This window comes from Mytilus galloprovincialis, chromosome 12 (assembly GCF_965363235.1).
Source record: "Mytilus galloprovincialis chromosome 12, xbMytGall1.hap1.1, whole genome shotgun sequence".
In the NCBI taxonomy this organism is placed as follows: Eukaryota; Metazoa; Mollusca; class Bivalvia; order Mytilida; family Mytilidae; genus Mytilus; species Mytilus galloprovincialis.
Window position 1 is genome coordinate 3,256,029 of NC_134849.1, and position 16,220 is coordinate 3,272,248.

Consider the following 16,220-nt stretch of genomic DNA (forward strand, 5'->3'; position numbering starts at 1 on the left):
ATGTCAATTTATATTTTCCCACCTTCCAGTTTCAATAGGAAGTTTATGACTGAGTATCCTGAATCTACAAAAAGTTATAATATTTTAAACATCAAGGATCTTTAAATAGACGATAATTAATAGCTTTTTGCGATTCTATTAAGTTACATCCCAGCTCCTTTCTTCTACCAGGGGTGAACCAAGCCGAATCATCCCTACCAGATCACCCAAGCTTGAGTTTTTAGGCAGTTAAGCTGCCTTATGCGATCACCCTAGATTTGTGTTCTACCCAATAAATGCTGAAATACGTGATTACCTAGCTGGATATTTTTTTATCTATAACTAATTGGACAGTTTTTTCAATCTTTTAATTCTGGATTACAAAAAATATGACCAGAAAAACATTAAAGGATCGTCCAATTACCCAAAAGTTTTGAAGTTGCACATAGGAAGTAGAGCACATTAGGAATCCTTATGTAGTGTGTTATCCCCTGAGCTTTTGACTAAGATGTCAAAGAACAAATGTATGAAGTATTTAATCGCCGAAAATCTTTAAAGACAAGTAGTTTAGATTTCCTAAATGGCAAAAGTCGTAGGAATATTGTTTGTCGTCAATACTTAGTAAACTACGTCAGTAATAAGTTCAACTGTTCATGCTGTTGGCAGCAATTTTAAATTATAAGACGAAATTTTCGTATCTTATCAATTTGGAGGCAGGGGTTCAAATTAGCGGTTGTTCGAGGTTTGCGGCCATCGACTTTTGCAGTCGGACATTCGGATTTGTAACTAGCTACGCCTGCCATGCCCGACGGACACAGGCACTTGTTTCTATTCATAGGAAGACCCACTATCAACGTACAAATGTATAAAATAACTTTGCAAACCATTTTAACAAAGTCTCCAAATAAACGATCTCAAAATTAATTTTCATCATTATTATTCATGACAGCGATGTTAATTTTTTTCAACCGCTAGTGTTATACAGAAAATCGCCGACAAATAATGTGTAAATTTGAGTAAAATCGTGTCTGACAAAAACAAGAGTGAAACAATTACGATATCGGATCCGATTTCGGAAAGCGAATAAGGGTAATTCCGGGTTTTGGCGATCAACTGGAAAAAAATCAAGATAGGTGAAATAATACATCTATGCATGGTAAATAAATATAAACACTAGAATTGAAAACAAAAGATATATGTAAAAGGAAGAAAAAGCAGAACATATTTTGTATAGAAACTCAAAATTACTTTTTGTCAAAATCCAATACAATGTGACAGCTGGGAACAGTATATCTAACAATATATATGTTCCTGGTGACAGTATAAATTTTCCTTATCAGTGATAAATGTTGGAAATGCATGTAAGGCTTTTAAAGTGTAAACATATTACTGCAATTTCAATGGATATTTTTTTTCTCAATTTTGATGGGTCAGTTAAATAGCTGGAATTTCTTACTTTATTTTCACAAATAGTGTAACTAGATTATATGATACCTGAATGTAAGCAAACCATATGCTATATAGGTGGAGTCCTTTGGCCCACTCTACCCCCTCCTGTTTGATAACTTTGAAACTGATGAGATCCCAACCCCTCAACCACAATACATTCATGTATGGGACTACATAACTTGTCAAATGAAATATAGGGGAAGTCACTAGGGTCACCCACCACCTCCTGGTTTAGAACTTAGAAACAGTCGAGATCCCCACCCCTAAACCATATTTATTCATGTATGGGACAATATAACTAATCAAATGAAATACAGGGGGAGTCCCTGGGGTACTCCTGTTTGGGAACTTTGAATCAGTCAAGATCCCCACCCCTGAACCATATATATATATTCATGTATGCGACAATATAATAAATCAAATGAAATATAGGGGAGTCCCTGGGGGTCACCCCACCCCTCCTGTTTGAGAACTTGGAAACGGTCGAGATCCCCACACCTAAACCATATATATTCATGTATGGGTCAATATAAAAAAATAAATGAAATATAGGGGTAGTCCCTAGCGTCATCCCACTCCCGCTTGTGTGTGTTTTAAAACTTGTAAAAGATTGAGATACCAACTCATACACCATATTCATTCCTGTTTGTCATTTCAAAAAGATTGAATGACATGCAATGTCAATCTCATAGGCGTCACATATGCATATCACTTTGCTACCCCTAACCAATGTGTACTAGACTTTGTCCAATGTCAGGCGACCATGGGAATGAATAATTATTGGAGCTTTGTTTGTGAGACTTCGTAACAGCATTATGTTACAATTATTTCTTGTTTGTTATTTTATTTAATGATTTTATTAATGGGAAAAAATTAGTAGGTTTAATACAGAATTTACCTTAATTTTATTTTGAATTATTTCTGGTCCTATAAAATTTTTCATTTTAATATGGCTCATTTTAAAGAAAACATATCTTTCAAGCCCAAGAATGTTTCACCAACTGTTTTATAATACCTGTCATTTTATTCCAAACTTAGACATCGTGGACTTTGGATGAAGGTGGAGGTCATTTACATTTAATACGGGCAGGTCAGTCAGACCACACCTTTGATCCCTGTGGTAATAAACATTTGTCTGATTTGTGTCTCATAACTTTTGTACTGTAGAACACAAAGTCAGTTTTCCTTCGAGGAAAGCAAGTCCATACATTCTTTTACAAGCTCGTATTAAAGTCAAATTGAACTACTAACAGTCATATAATACCAACGTTAACTATCAACTAGAACAACTGTGAGCATTGCCAACTCATACCACTGCTGACTCATGACCATGAAAAAATATACTTGATATATATGCGTTGCTTTTGAAAACCTCAAGTGATAAAATATTAATTATTTGCCTTAATGATTAATTCATTAAATGAACATAAATGTACAATATATGAATGTTTAATGTTTGTTCTTTTAAATCTTTAAAAAAAAATTGAAGCAAAATTGCCACAGTTTTCATAATTATATTTGCCTTGGTTTTTTTGTTAACTGCCTACAGCGCTTAAAGTGCTTTGATTTTTGTTTTGCATGCTTTCCTTTGTAACATTTTGGCGGGAATGCCTAATCCACAATAAAACTTGGAAATATTTATTGTGAAAAGTCACACTTTCAAAATTTATGTAGAAAATCCATTGTCTCTACTGGGATTCGAACTCAAGACCTTTAGCATATCAACCAAAACACATATACCCCTACACCAGTATGACTGCATACCAACTCTCAGTAATTTAACATATCTAAATGAAGCAAGATATTTTCATAAATAAGGCGAGTTGTCAGACTGATTGTTCAATGCGATTTTACCCTTTTCATAACAGTTGGTAAACAAAAGTGAGGCGATATATATTTTAGAAAGTGGCGATTTAGTGTGAGCCGATTGGCCAGTGGTGCGAGTTGGCATGGTTTTATATTCAAACATCGTGTTGGGGGTCAAAAAGGGTATATATTATATATAGTAATATATAAAGTATATTATAATGGTTGTGTGACGTTCTAAACTAGATCTTATGAATTGTAAATGGTTTTTTTCGTTTAATGTAAAACAGCTTGGCTCTTGTATTGCGGCATTATCTTTCAAATTTTAGAAGCATTGCTTTAGGGCTTTTTTCATTTTAATTGCAGTTGAAAATGATGTGAGAAGAATAAGAGCAACACTAAAGGTCAATTTTGATAACCTGAAGACGACGGACGAGGATACATCTTTTGAAAAAAAAAATCATAAAAGCAAAAAAAACAAAGCAGGGCTATTCTTAAAAATATTGCACATTACGGTTGCTTACAGGTAAATGATAGTCCAATCACCGAAATAAAGAACGGGTAAAACATTGTATAACTATTGTGAACTGTGGAAATTGAAGGTTAATATAAATGGAAGCAAAATTGTATTTTTTTTCAAAAGGTAGACCGTTATCAAATATAGAGTTGAAATACAAAATACTGTTTTAGAAAAGAATCAAGCTGCTTTTGTAAGTAATTTTTTGACTCTGCTAAGAGCTGTGTCATCTACATACTCAGAAACAATTTTAAATAATAATCTAGCTCAGTTTCTATATCATCAGATACTGTTTCAAAGTTTATCCTTCTACATCTTGTTTTTTTCAAATGTTCAAGATCATTTATGTATATAATACTAAAATTACGAGGTCCAATTTGTCAGCCGTCATCGGGTAAAAACGACAAATCAAAGAATTCAACTCTATATATAACTAATAAAGGACAATGGTGTAGATTAAAAATTACACCACTCCAGACCCTTTTGTTTTCCACATAATTAATATTGCCAATAATTAACAAGTTCCGGGTCGAATCCGATACCGATACCAATAGTATATTTACCTGTTAGCTATTACCTTATCTGTACGTTCCGCATTTGACAGGCGCACCACCAAACGGTGTATTTAGGATTTTGCTATATACACGGGTCATAATCAAAGGGCTGACACTACTAAATTCAATCATTGTCAAATTGTTCCCTATTGTAGTTTTATTCAGCAATCAGCAAGACTTTCTAAGATAACTAATATAGGACAATGCTGTTGATCAAAAAATACTCCATTCCTGGATAGCCAGGACCTTTTGTTTTTCAAATAATTAATATTACCAATAATTGATAAGTTCCAGGTCGACGGGTTCAAACAGAATGATTTGAAAGCAGAGAAAACTTTGTATCTTATAATCGACATCACTTTATCAGATGACAATAATAATTACTAAAATAAGGCTTAGGCATATTTATATACTTTAATTCAGTCACGGACCCGCGATATCACGGGTGTGTACTTGTACAAATAAAATAGTAAAGGTGAGAGGCTCATTGGAACTTTGGTGGTTATTTGTCTCATTTGTAATCATTTAACATTTTCTTAATTTTCGATAAGGAATTTAAATGTTACACTTAATTGAATTCAAAATTCAACGGTTTTCTGTAGCAGTTATTTGGAGATCTGGGTATATACTAAGCTGTAAAAATTACATAATAAATAAACACCAGTACAAAGAACACATGGTATGCCTGTTTGGCTCATATTAGAATTGCTGCAGGAATCAAATTGAATATTGAGAAAGGCATTTTCTCAGAAGTAAGTAAACGCCACTATAGAAATACATGCCCGAGGATACCATTAGACATAGAAATATTTGACATCATTGAATGATGCTCATCAACGAATGTATACTAATACATGGACAATATGAAGGGTGCACATGCATCTGCGGAAAAGATGTGCTTACCCTTTAAGACCACACGATATCACCACGATTTGTTTTGGGTTCGTGTTGTTTACTCTTGGGATTTGTAGACTGTCTATTTTTCGTTTTTCTGGTCTTTTTGTGCCACGGCTTTGACAATTTGTGTTCGACTTATGCGTGTGTATGTTCCCTTTGGTATCTTCATGCTCTCTTCAGCATCAATTATAAGCTATATGTTGTGTTTTACAGCAGATATTACTAGTTAAGAGAAAGAACTGGATGCATGAATACGCAGACACGTCCTGTTAAAATTGGATCAATAACTCTATTGTTCTATGTCTATGTTTTGAACGGATTTGTCGTTTTCCTCTCGTTAAAAAACCGTTGCAGCAACTCTTACATGTATGTGGCTTGTTTCAATGCAATATTAATTCCCTTACCCTAAATATACTTTTTTTCCAATGTTCCACCTACCCAACATATTGAACTAATTTTAATTATCGATCTGGACATATATCATAGATATAGGAAGATGTTGTATGAGTGCCAATGAAACAACTCTCCATCCAAGTCACAATCAAGTTATAAAAGTAAACCATTAAATCATCAGCATCAAATAATTGCCACCGCACTGCAACATAAAATATACGATGATACATGATTGTGCATAATACGCGTGATCCATATCATTTCCTATAATACAATTACATTTAACAGAATCTTTGTACTGATAAAGTAATTGTGACTGCTTATCATTTTTCAAACACTTATCTTTATTCTTGTGAATATAAACCATAGCTTCCTAAAGAAGTATTTCAATTTTGTTATTTTAAACAGTTATCGAAGCAGTCATGAAGAGGTTTCCTGTCTAGATAAAAGTTCATATTTCATATTTACATGGTAGATGGAATTTAGTCTAATTCATCCCTTAGTTTAGTCCATATACTGTATAAATATTACGTCTTGAAAGGCTTTTTTTGTTGTTGCTTTTACGCCAACCTGTGACTGCTGACGTAGATTATATGCCTAACAAACACGTAAATGACGTCAAATATAGCAAACTTAAACCAAACACTTTGATGGAAAGATAATGATTGGAATCAAGCGTATTTGGTAAGAAGAGAAAAACACGAAGCCAGCTAAGGTATTCAACGCTGGTAAAGTGTATCATCGATTGTTCTTCAAATAGAATTTTTGTCATACTTTACCAAATTGAAGTTTTTTATATGTTTTTTTCAATAATATAGTAAAAAGAATATTTGTGTATGGGTGACCGTGCTATTTTTCATGTAACAAGTCGTGCAAAATTGCCCCAAATTATATACATAGTTCAAGAAAAAACATTTTTGAGAATAAAATGAAATCTATGAAATAAAATTTGGATATAAAACATGAAATAATAGGTTTTATTATATGCTTTAAGAAACGAAAAAAAAATGGTGTCACCGAACTTGTTTTCTTGCTAAAAGTGAAAAATGAAAATTTCACTATCATTCCTGTATACAAATTTTACATTAGGAGTTATTTCCTCTTAAATGGCAAAGTTGAAAAAATGATTCTAAAAGCATAAATATTTAGTTTTGTTTAAACATTTTGGATAATGCAATGCATCATATATTTTTTTATATATATACAAATGAGTAGTCTTCCACATAAATCGCAAAACTAAGATTTTTAGTAGTCTTACACTTAAATCGCAAATTAAAATGTCTCAAAATTTTAAGTTTTAGACAAAGAACCAAATCAATTGTGTACTGCTAATGTACAATCCAAGATGGTGATATTGTCAAAAACAAAGTTGACCCGGGGAAAATCATCCATTTGACTTTTCCAAATGAACAGTCTTAAAGTGAGCAGTAAATACGTATCTCAGATTTTTGTTTTAAACAAAAGCAACAAAAACATATTCAGCTTTATTGCAACAATTAAAACTAGAAGCTCTAAAATGCATGTGACCCTTTTGGCCAGGCGAGCTAAAAATTAATTTATGTTTTTCTGATCATCATAACTGATTCTTCAAGATCCTTTACGCGTTCCCAGTAGATTCCTTGACCTCGAGTTGGGTCACTATAAGAGCAATTGATATACCACCATGCTCCTTTCTGACTATCCGCACAGTTCCATTATATGTATCATTGTCCTGGTCTACTGTAGTGAATTTCCTTCCATTGTGATTTGCTAATTTGTCACCTAAAATTGTTTTATAAAAATGATTTTCAAAATGAGAGAAAGTTGTTAAGTCTCAAAATAAGACGATAATCAGCAATCAAGATTATACAAATTCAGTAAATTGGTTATTCATAAATTGATTAGTAAAAAGTTATACTGCGAAACAAAATGAAACAGGAAATATTTAGCTTCTAATTCAGTTGAGGTAACAGGGACGTAAATTGTCAATATCACAATATATGTGACTTTTATACTTTCAGATTTATAGAAAATTTATCATTATGTAGAAAGAAGTACAAATGTATAGAATGAACGTAAATATCAAAAACAAATAACATTTAATTGAACATGTCCTATCAATTTTCTCTTAAATCGATATGTTAATGCCCCTACAAATTCTTTTAGGTTGCAGGTATTCTACGATTTTTTTTTTGCTGTAAACTTCATGTCATGTACTTGTAAAATCTACATGTAAATACGTCACAAAATGCGATTTCTGGACTGTACGTCATGATTATAAAAGTTCAACTATTCATACTAAAAAAACTAATTTGGTAACCCCCTATGTATATTTTATATATTCTATATCAGTTAGAAATGACAAATATATTATTCGAATGCCGTATGGTGACCTATAATAGATTTTTTTTCTATGTCATTTGGTCTCTTGTGGAGAGATGTCTCATTGGCAATCGTACCACATCTTCTTTTTATAATTAAAGGTATTGAAAAACATGAGATACGGAAAATGTTTAATTTTGTATATACGCGATACACAAAACATATCTTTTTTTTAAATATTACTCCAATATCCAATACTTTGAAACATCTAAATGAAAATGAACCCATCTTCAGTCAGTGACTCTTTTACAAAACTCTTACGATTGATCGTAAGATTTGTTGGAAAGTGTATATTCACTCGTAAGTTTTTTGAGAAAAGAGCCGCAGAACTTTATTTAGTTTATCGCTTAATGTTCATAAAAGAGTGACGAAAGATACCAGATGGACATTCAAACTCATAAAAGGAAAATAAACTGAAAAAGTCATTTCTTAAAAAAAATAAAAAAAAGACTGACCCATTGGTGGCCTTCGGCATGATTTCTGCTCTTTTGTTTGGTTATTGTCTGTTTGACACAATGACCATTTTCATTCTCAATTTTAAACACACAAAACACAACATAGCAAAAAAACCTAAGCAACACGAACCATACAAAAACAAGAGGTGGTCTCATGTGCCTCAGAAGGGTAAGCAGATCCTACTCAACCTGTGGCACCCGTCGTGTTGCTCATGTTAGTACAAACCCGGTTATAAGTCTCATTCAGTAGGTCACATTCGTGAAAAGGGAAAGGGATTGTCGTAACGACATAAGTAACGTATCCGATATCATCTGTGAAACGGATATTCCATAACGGTCAACCAACTAGTGATGGCGTCCGTAAAATTTACGAAGGGATGCTTTCAAATTCACCATTTGGAATTCTTTGATTAAAAGCTTCCCTGTGAGCAGCAAATCTGTAAAACAACAAAGTGCACACATGAAGCCATACATGCTATATAAAATTGCGATTTCTTTTTAGGTTGATTTTTTTCAACTGTCCTCATGTAACAAACTTGAATACCACTGGAATAAGCTCTACTTTATTACTATTTACCTGCATTTCCCGAATACCCCCCAACCGTTAACGTGTACTTTGATGTAGGATCACCTACAACGAATGTCTTGTACACTGCGTACCACTTCTTCTTGTTTTTGTCAATCATATCTACTCTTAACTCATACTTTCCACTTGAAGTTAATATATTGGTGTACTTGTTGCCTACAATACAAAATGAAAACAAACTAAAAAGCTCTATATTTTGCACGTACCCACCCTTGTTTCACTTTCATGATAATAAGGTGTTATTAAAATCTTCTAGATGTGTTCAGAATTAAGGGGGTGCCCAACACTTTGACTTGAATAAGAATAAAATCGAAAATTTCTTTGCATTTTCAATTTGTGTATTCCCCATTAATGTATCTACTTGCCTAACAAATTATTAAATGAAAGAAGGACGAAAGATACCAGAGGGACAGTCAATCTCATAAATCGAAACATTCCGCTGGTGTAACTTCAGTTTTTAACACTCACCAAACCAGAATTCGTTACGAATGTCACCATATCCATTTTCACACTCCGTCCATTTCCGATTATAACCACCAGTTCCGTTTGATCGTTTATTAATAACCTAAAATACAAGATAACAAATATCGTTGTTCCGAGAATTTTCCTATATGATGTATACACTTTCTTAACGAAAAGGGTTATCTACATACATAACTTGACACAAAAAGACAGTTTGCCTTCAGTTACTGCAAATATTGTTTGTTACTGTATAATATTTCATTTTTGTATAATGGCAATCTTTTAGGACAAAGATGTGCCTGCTACCAGTCATGGAGCTTTTCGGCAGTTGTCATGTAAATAATTCTAATGTGTTATGTTATTTAGAGATTTTTGTTTCGATTGCACATCTATGAAAGTCGCTATAAGTATTCATTTTGATTACAATCTAGGTCTTATAAGATTCTGTGGCGATTTTAGACCTTGGCCTATTATCTATCGTTGAAAACTGTAGATTGCATCTAATTTAACATGTATTATGGCTACTTGCTTTTATGAGGTTGTTGTCTGGTTGACAATAACACAAGAAACGAAAATACTCCAATTTTTGAGTGTTTAGAATGATAAATTTTGCCCAACAAAATGAGATTAAGGTAAACATACAGTCCAGCCTCCTCCATCTGTCGTCATATCACAATACGCCTTGATAGAAGTTGTTCCTTCGAGGCCAAGATGAATTGTGTACACTCCACTCTTAAGTTTTTCTTTACTTTCTTCTTTAATTTCTGTACAGTCTTTGTATATTGGTTTCTCACAAACTTCTGCGCGATAAATTGAATTTGCAGGCTGAAGTTTTATTTTATTTTTTGTTCGTTGTCAATTTACTTAACGTAGGAATAAACAGTTAGGTAAAAAGTGTTTGTAAATTAGCTCATCAAGTTTATACAAAATAACTTCATATACAATCGATTAGTTCTCATCTATCTAAAAATGAATTTTACTGCACTGGGGGCAAAATACGTAACCACAATCATAAAATTTATGTAACTATGATTTCATTTCGTGTTTAAAATGGTACCGGCATGAACGTACGAATGTTGTTAAATTGAAATCCCTGTGATAAAAGTGATTTAAAACTCATTTAAATTCAGGAATTTTTCTCCCTCCTTCTGCAAATTATTTTCCTTGTTAATATATATATATAGTTGATCATAATAACACCTTAGTCCTAAATAGTTTGGTCAGCTCTTCGATGTTTTAAAAAGAATATTAATGTTTGTAATATGCAAGCCTAAGCCATTACTGAAGAGCACATATTGTCGAAATGAGCATCTGGCGCAGCAGTACAATTGGTAGGTTACCATGGTTGAATGATTATAGCAGGATACTTTAACTAACATATTAGAATTGTAAAGCATTAGTAACTTTTCAATACGTTGATAAAAAAAAAATATGTTGCTTAAGTGCCAGTCTTTGTAAGAATCAGGCTTTAGGTAAAAATTAAAACGTGATTAGAAAAAACCCACCGAGCTAATCATGCTATTTAATACTAACCATCCTCCTGAGTTAAAAAGTGTTAGTCTTTCGTACGTGTGTGTCTGGTAATACCAAATAACTTGGTTAGAAAATTGGTTAGAATGATAGCAAATTACAGAGTTATCTCCCTTTATTCGTCAATTTCTAGTGCATTTCAGCCAAATTGTATCTTCTATCACCAGAACAGAAAATGGAAATGAAAGTTATTTTTGTGCATAACTACATATTATGAACTGAAATCAATGTCAAATTTGGTGGGTTTTTTTTTGGTCATGTTTTCACCACTGCCTGATTCTTAGACAGACTGGCACTTAATATCTTGAAATGAAACGTTACCTTTTGCATCCCTTTTTAATAGATCAAATAATCTCTTGGATTCAACAGGACCATTTGATTCTTGAAAATAAATATCAAAACGAACAATTATAAGTAAACGAATGTATAATAAAACGCATTCATAAGAAAAAGTAATTTACTGTGATGACACAATACTTCATTTCAATAATGTTGATATTCTTGGCGTTTAAACGGATTTTGAAGAAATCAGGAATTTATTTTAGGATAATTATTAGAACACCAATAATTCTGTAGAAATAACGGTGTTTATAAACGGCCATGATGTTTTTGGTTCTCATTCACATGTGTCCATTAAATACCATATACTCTATATTATTGATTACAGGATAATGATTAATTTCATAAATCAGTAATTTTTTGTCCTATTTAGAAGGCGCAATGGTCTGTATTTATAAGAGAGCCCAAATGGAAACTTTAAAGCCAATGTTTTGGCATGACATGCACCCTGGTCTCTTAAATTAACGTACCTTTAACTATCCATTGAATTTCATTTGTCAGCTGTTTGTTCAATTTAACAATTTCCTTGTAAAGCCCGATGTCTTTAAAAATAAGATAAGATGGATTTTATTTCCAATAGAGGACCCATTATAGGCATAGTCAGTACATTGATTTTTATATCAAACAATTGCAATAGACAATACACAAGAAAAGAAAAAAAGAAAAACAACTGAAAAAAGCTGAACTATAAATTGAGTTAATAAACTAGTATGTTTAGTGTGTATTGACCATGCACCAGAAGCAGCATCACATCCATTATAAAAATTGCTTTTTGAGTCAAGTCCTGTCTTAAAGTATGGATGATGTATACATATGAACAAAGATTATTGTTGTTCATATGCAGGAGTCACCAAGGACATGTGCTAAAGGACACTCAAGCCAATACACACAAATATGAATACTTAAACACTTTACAACACAAGCATATGCTAATACTAAAAAGGATTACTTTATTATAGTCCTCCTCGGGGCTAATGCACATATATAAGATTAATAGGTAGTAATCAAAATGCAGGAGCCATCCAATGCGGGTTCTTTAAGGACATACATGTAGTAATATGTTGTGTAAAATTTTTGTGTAAAAATATATGGATTTGGATGGAGCCTCTAACAAAACTTGTACCAACGCGCTGAGAGAGAAAAAGTATACACAGAAAACACAAACAATGGTATAAATTATGAGTATTTTTCATTTGTTTTATTAAAGTACACTGTTCATACAAGATATCCTTGTTTCTTTACTCATTAACCAAATAAACAGATCTTTAATCGTCAACATATCAAAATTAGCACAATATTTCCTAGTACTAAGTATAAATTTACTTCTCTCATTATTTAAGGTAGCACAATAAAAAGATTTTATAACTCCAACTCCCAAGTTTTAAAATGCTGTAACTTCCTTAATAATGCTTGAAAATGTATAAAAGTGGTAGTTTTGGATAGCTAACATATTACTCTTTCAAATTAATGCAATGTTAGTATTATGTAACAATTATGTAACCAATTATAATGTTAACTGTCTAAAATATTTTTCACCAAATTTCCACTTTCAAATGAAATTAGCTTCTGCATAGGTATCCCTAGAGGGTTGATTTTATTATATGTTGTTCCTATGGCCATCATCTACAAAAGGGTAAATCAGATTTCAGATAGAATGTATAGAACAAATTTTACACCTAATTAAACATTATCTTCTTTTATGTGGTTAAGATGTTTACACTAATAATATTAGAGATTTATGAGAGAATGGAATACCATAGAGACAATCTGAGATATCATTTTGAAGCCCATGATGTGTTGGTTAAGATTTCGTTAAAATTTTCTGTATAGTTATAGAGATGATAGAGCTAAATTTATTCAAGTGAACTTACCCAGATTTTGCCACTAATTACATAATAATTAACTACATAATGATTGCATAATACAAAATATTGCATTCATTTAAAAGATTAATCTTTTATCTATCTATATATACCTCTTTTATTATTTTCTATGCATTTATAAGAAAGGTACAGCATTTTAAAGGTTAGTGATTGGAAGTAAAAAAATCTTTGTATTGTGCTACCTTAAAGAGGTACAATTACTAGGAAGAAAAAATGTAGTTCATCTTTATCTTCAGAGCTTGAGTGTCTGGGGCAAGTTTTTATCGTGTTAAGGAATACTATGATACCTTCCTTTTCAATCTTAAGGGAGTGCGCTGAAACACGCAGCCTTGTCAGATTTTTTGTAATATTAACATTGTGATTACAGATAAATATTTTTCACAGACAAAATTATTTTTATAAAGTACATAAGCTTGCTGTTCGGTGTGAGCCAAGGCTCCGTGTTTAAGGCCGTACCTTGACCTATAATGGTTTACTTTTATAAATTGTTACTTGGATGGAGAGTTTTCTCGTTGGCACTCATACCACATCTTCCTATATCTATATAGTATATAAATGTGCAACAGAAGAATGTGAAACCTAAAAATGTATTAAGATTCGTAATATTGATTGATCGTTGGTTACTTAATATTCAGTGGCAAATATTTCATGCATAATCAAGACGATATATTCATAATAATGGTGCCCTTCGGCGGTTTTTCGATCTTTGATAGGGTCGTTGTCTCTTACATATATATTCCCCATTTCCATTCTCAATTTTATAATAATCTTACTGTTTAACATAGTCTGTGTATGCTTCTTCAGCTGTTTAGCAGTTTGATCAGGGTTGTCTTGAATGCATATACCTAAGTATAGAAAATATCATTATATACTTAACTAAAATCTTATTTATATGATAAATGTTAATTATCATATAAAAATCGATATTATCATAAATCATGAAAATAGCTTGTTTCAAACAAAATCAAAGTGCTGAAGTACTATACATCAGATGACCGCAAGTTTTTGTGGATGGTCCAACAAGCACTTGTCTAAAAGAATACACACATCTCGATACCTGAAAGTGAGGTTAATGTACAGAGGTACAATTTTTTTCTGGGACAAGTTTGTGCGTGGAAGATAAATTAATGACAGGGAAATCATCCTCACAGTAATGACTATTATGGTGCAGTAAAACAAATCACTAGTATAATCTGGTTTATTGTAATATATTATATTAATACTTTTATATTACAATTACATGTTTATACAATTTTCATGCTTTTGTGTATCATTTTATTTTACTATTTTGAGAATAGTGTAGTGCAAATGATGGTGGACACGTCACTCTTCTGTTAAAATTCGATTTTTTTCTAATAAAATGGATTTGAGTAGGTATTCGTATTTTGTCGCAAAAAAAGTTTAATCTTCCATGCAGAGTTATCGTGCCTTGATATTGCGAACGTTCTTGAGATATTCTTCCGCATGCATGTGCATAGATATTAATGACTTTTTACTCATATGTTTATACATATAACAAATCATTTTAATATTATTAATTTATCTTCTTTAAAAAATATTTGATGAGTATTCATTGAAGAGATAAATTTATAACAAGCGATAAGGAATGTTAGTTTGCACTTGATGATGTCTACGTATTCATCATGTTCATAGATCGGTTAAAAACCCAAAACGAATATTACGTATTTGGAAATCTAGGCGATAACAATACCTGACGGTGCCCTCACGGTCATCCGCTGTAATAATGCTTAATATCATATCAAATGAATTAATAAGAAAAAATATGATCAGCTTTAATGTTTAAGTGATTTGATCTAGTTCATGCACACCAATAAACTCATTTGAAATATTCTTTATTTTCTGAGCAAAAAAAAAAACCATTCTATGGATTTGTAAGACTTTTCTTAAAATTCACAAGGTACGCTACAAATTCCAAATATAAACTATTCCAATATATAAATATAGGAAGATGTGGTATTAGTGCCAATGCGACAACTCTCCATCAAAATATCAATTTATAAAAGTAAACCATTATAGGTCAATTTACGGCCTTCAACACGGAGCCTTGGCTTACCCCGAACAACAAGCTATAAAGGGTCCCAAAATTACTAGACGTGTAAAACCATTCAAACGGGAAAACCAACGGTCTAATTTGTACGTATACCTTGCAAAGTTTGTACCATACTGACAATCTTTGAATCCATTTCTGACGATTCACGGTCATCTACAACAGATTGTAATAAGTGTGATATAAATTGTTTCCATACAGTCGAGGGACATTTTCTATGAAGACTTGTAATGTTCTCAAAGATCTTTAATGAACCCATCTTACTTATGAAATTAATCTATTTACATTTTATCTGTACCAACGGATACCAAAATTGTAATCGATTTTATAAATATTTGTTTCTGTTAAACTTTTTTTAAAGACATAGTTTTACCAATAAAAGAAACCATGTATTAAATATATTGATCGACATAATCAATATATTTTATTCTAGTACATCTCCTTAGATCTATAATGCATCAATGAGAACAGACATCAAACATGGACGAGTGCCGGTTCAATGATATTGTACTATTTCATATTTCAATAGCTGCATCTTTTTTTAGCAGACTTCACGAAGCTGTCTACGCTTTGTTTAAGTTAACCATTTTTGTGCTAGAAATGTGAAAATATTCAACAGAGTATCTGAGATATAAAAATAGAAGATGTGGTATGATTGCCAATGAGACAACCCTACACAAGAGACAAAAATGACACAGAAATAAACAACTATCGATCACTGTACGGTCTTCAACAATGAGCAAAGCCCATACCGCTATATCAGCTATAAATCGGTCTAAAAATTGTAATCACAAAATAGAAATTAGAAACTCTTACGCAATATTGAATCCTACAACTAAAACACAGTGGCCTTACAAGAAAGAATTAATTATCTAATCAATAACTTAAATCTAATGTTGAGTACAAAACAAACTGACATATTTTCCTTACCTCTAGCGAGA

At 32.0% G+C, this 16,220-nt stretch overlaps 1 protein-coding gene across 1 annotated transcript; it reads right to left on the reverse strand.

Moving 5' to 3' along the window:
- Positions 1-7,080: 7,080 nt before the first annotated feature.
- Positions 7,081-15,434, reverse strand: LOC143055062 (fibrinogen-like protein A). The gene is made up of 8 exons (XM_076228206.1): positions 15,376-15,434; positions 13,985-14,056; positions 11,799-11,870; positions 11,311-11,370; positions 10,102-10,259; positions 9,466-9,562; positions 8,989-9,153; positions 7,081-7,356 (listed from the first exon to the last, which is right to left on the reverse strand). Exons 1-8 carry the CDS (start codon positions 15,413-15,415, stop codon positions 7,193-7,195), a joined length of 828 nt encoding a protein of 275 aa, XP_076084321.1. The 5' UTR covers positions 15,416-15,434; the 3' UTR covers positions 7,081-7,192.
- Positions 15,435-16,220: the final 786 nt, after the last annotated feature.

Bases quoted from the DNA above. Each gene is read 5' to 3' on its own strand.
- LOC143055062 (XM_076228206.1), bottom strand. From the start codon at position 15,415: ATGGATTCAAAGATTGTCAGTATGGTACAAACTTTGCAAG. The intron at 14,057-15,375 runs GTATACGTACAA...TTCTATACTTAG, and splicing joins TATGGTACAAACTTTGCAAG to GTATATGCATTCAAGACAAC. The intron at 9,154-9,465 runs GTGAGTGTTAAA...TTTGTATTGTAG, and splicing joins TCGTAACGAATTCTGGTTTG to GCAACAAGTACACCAATATA.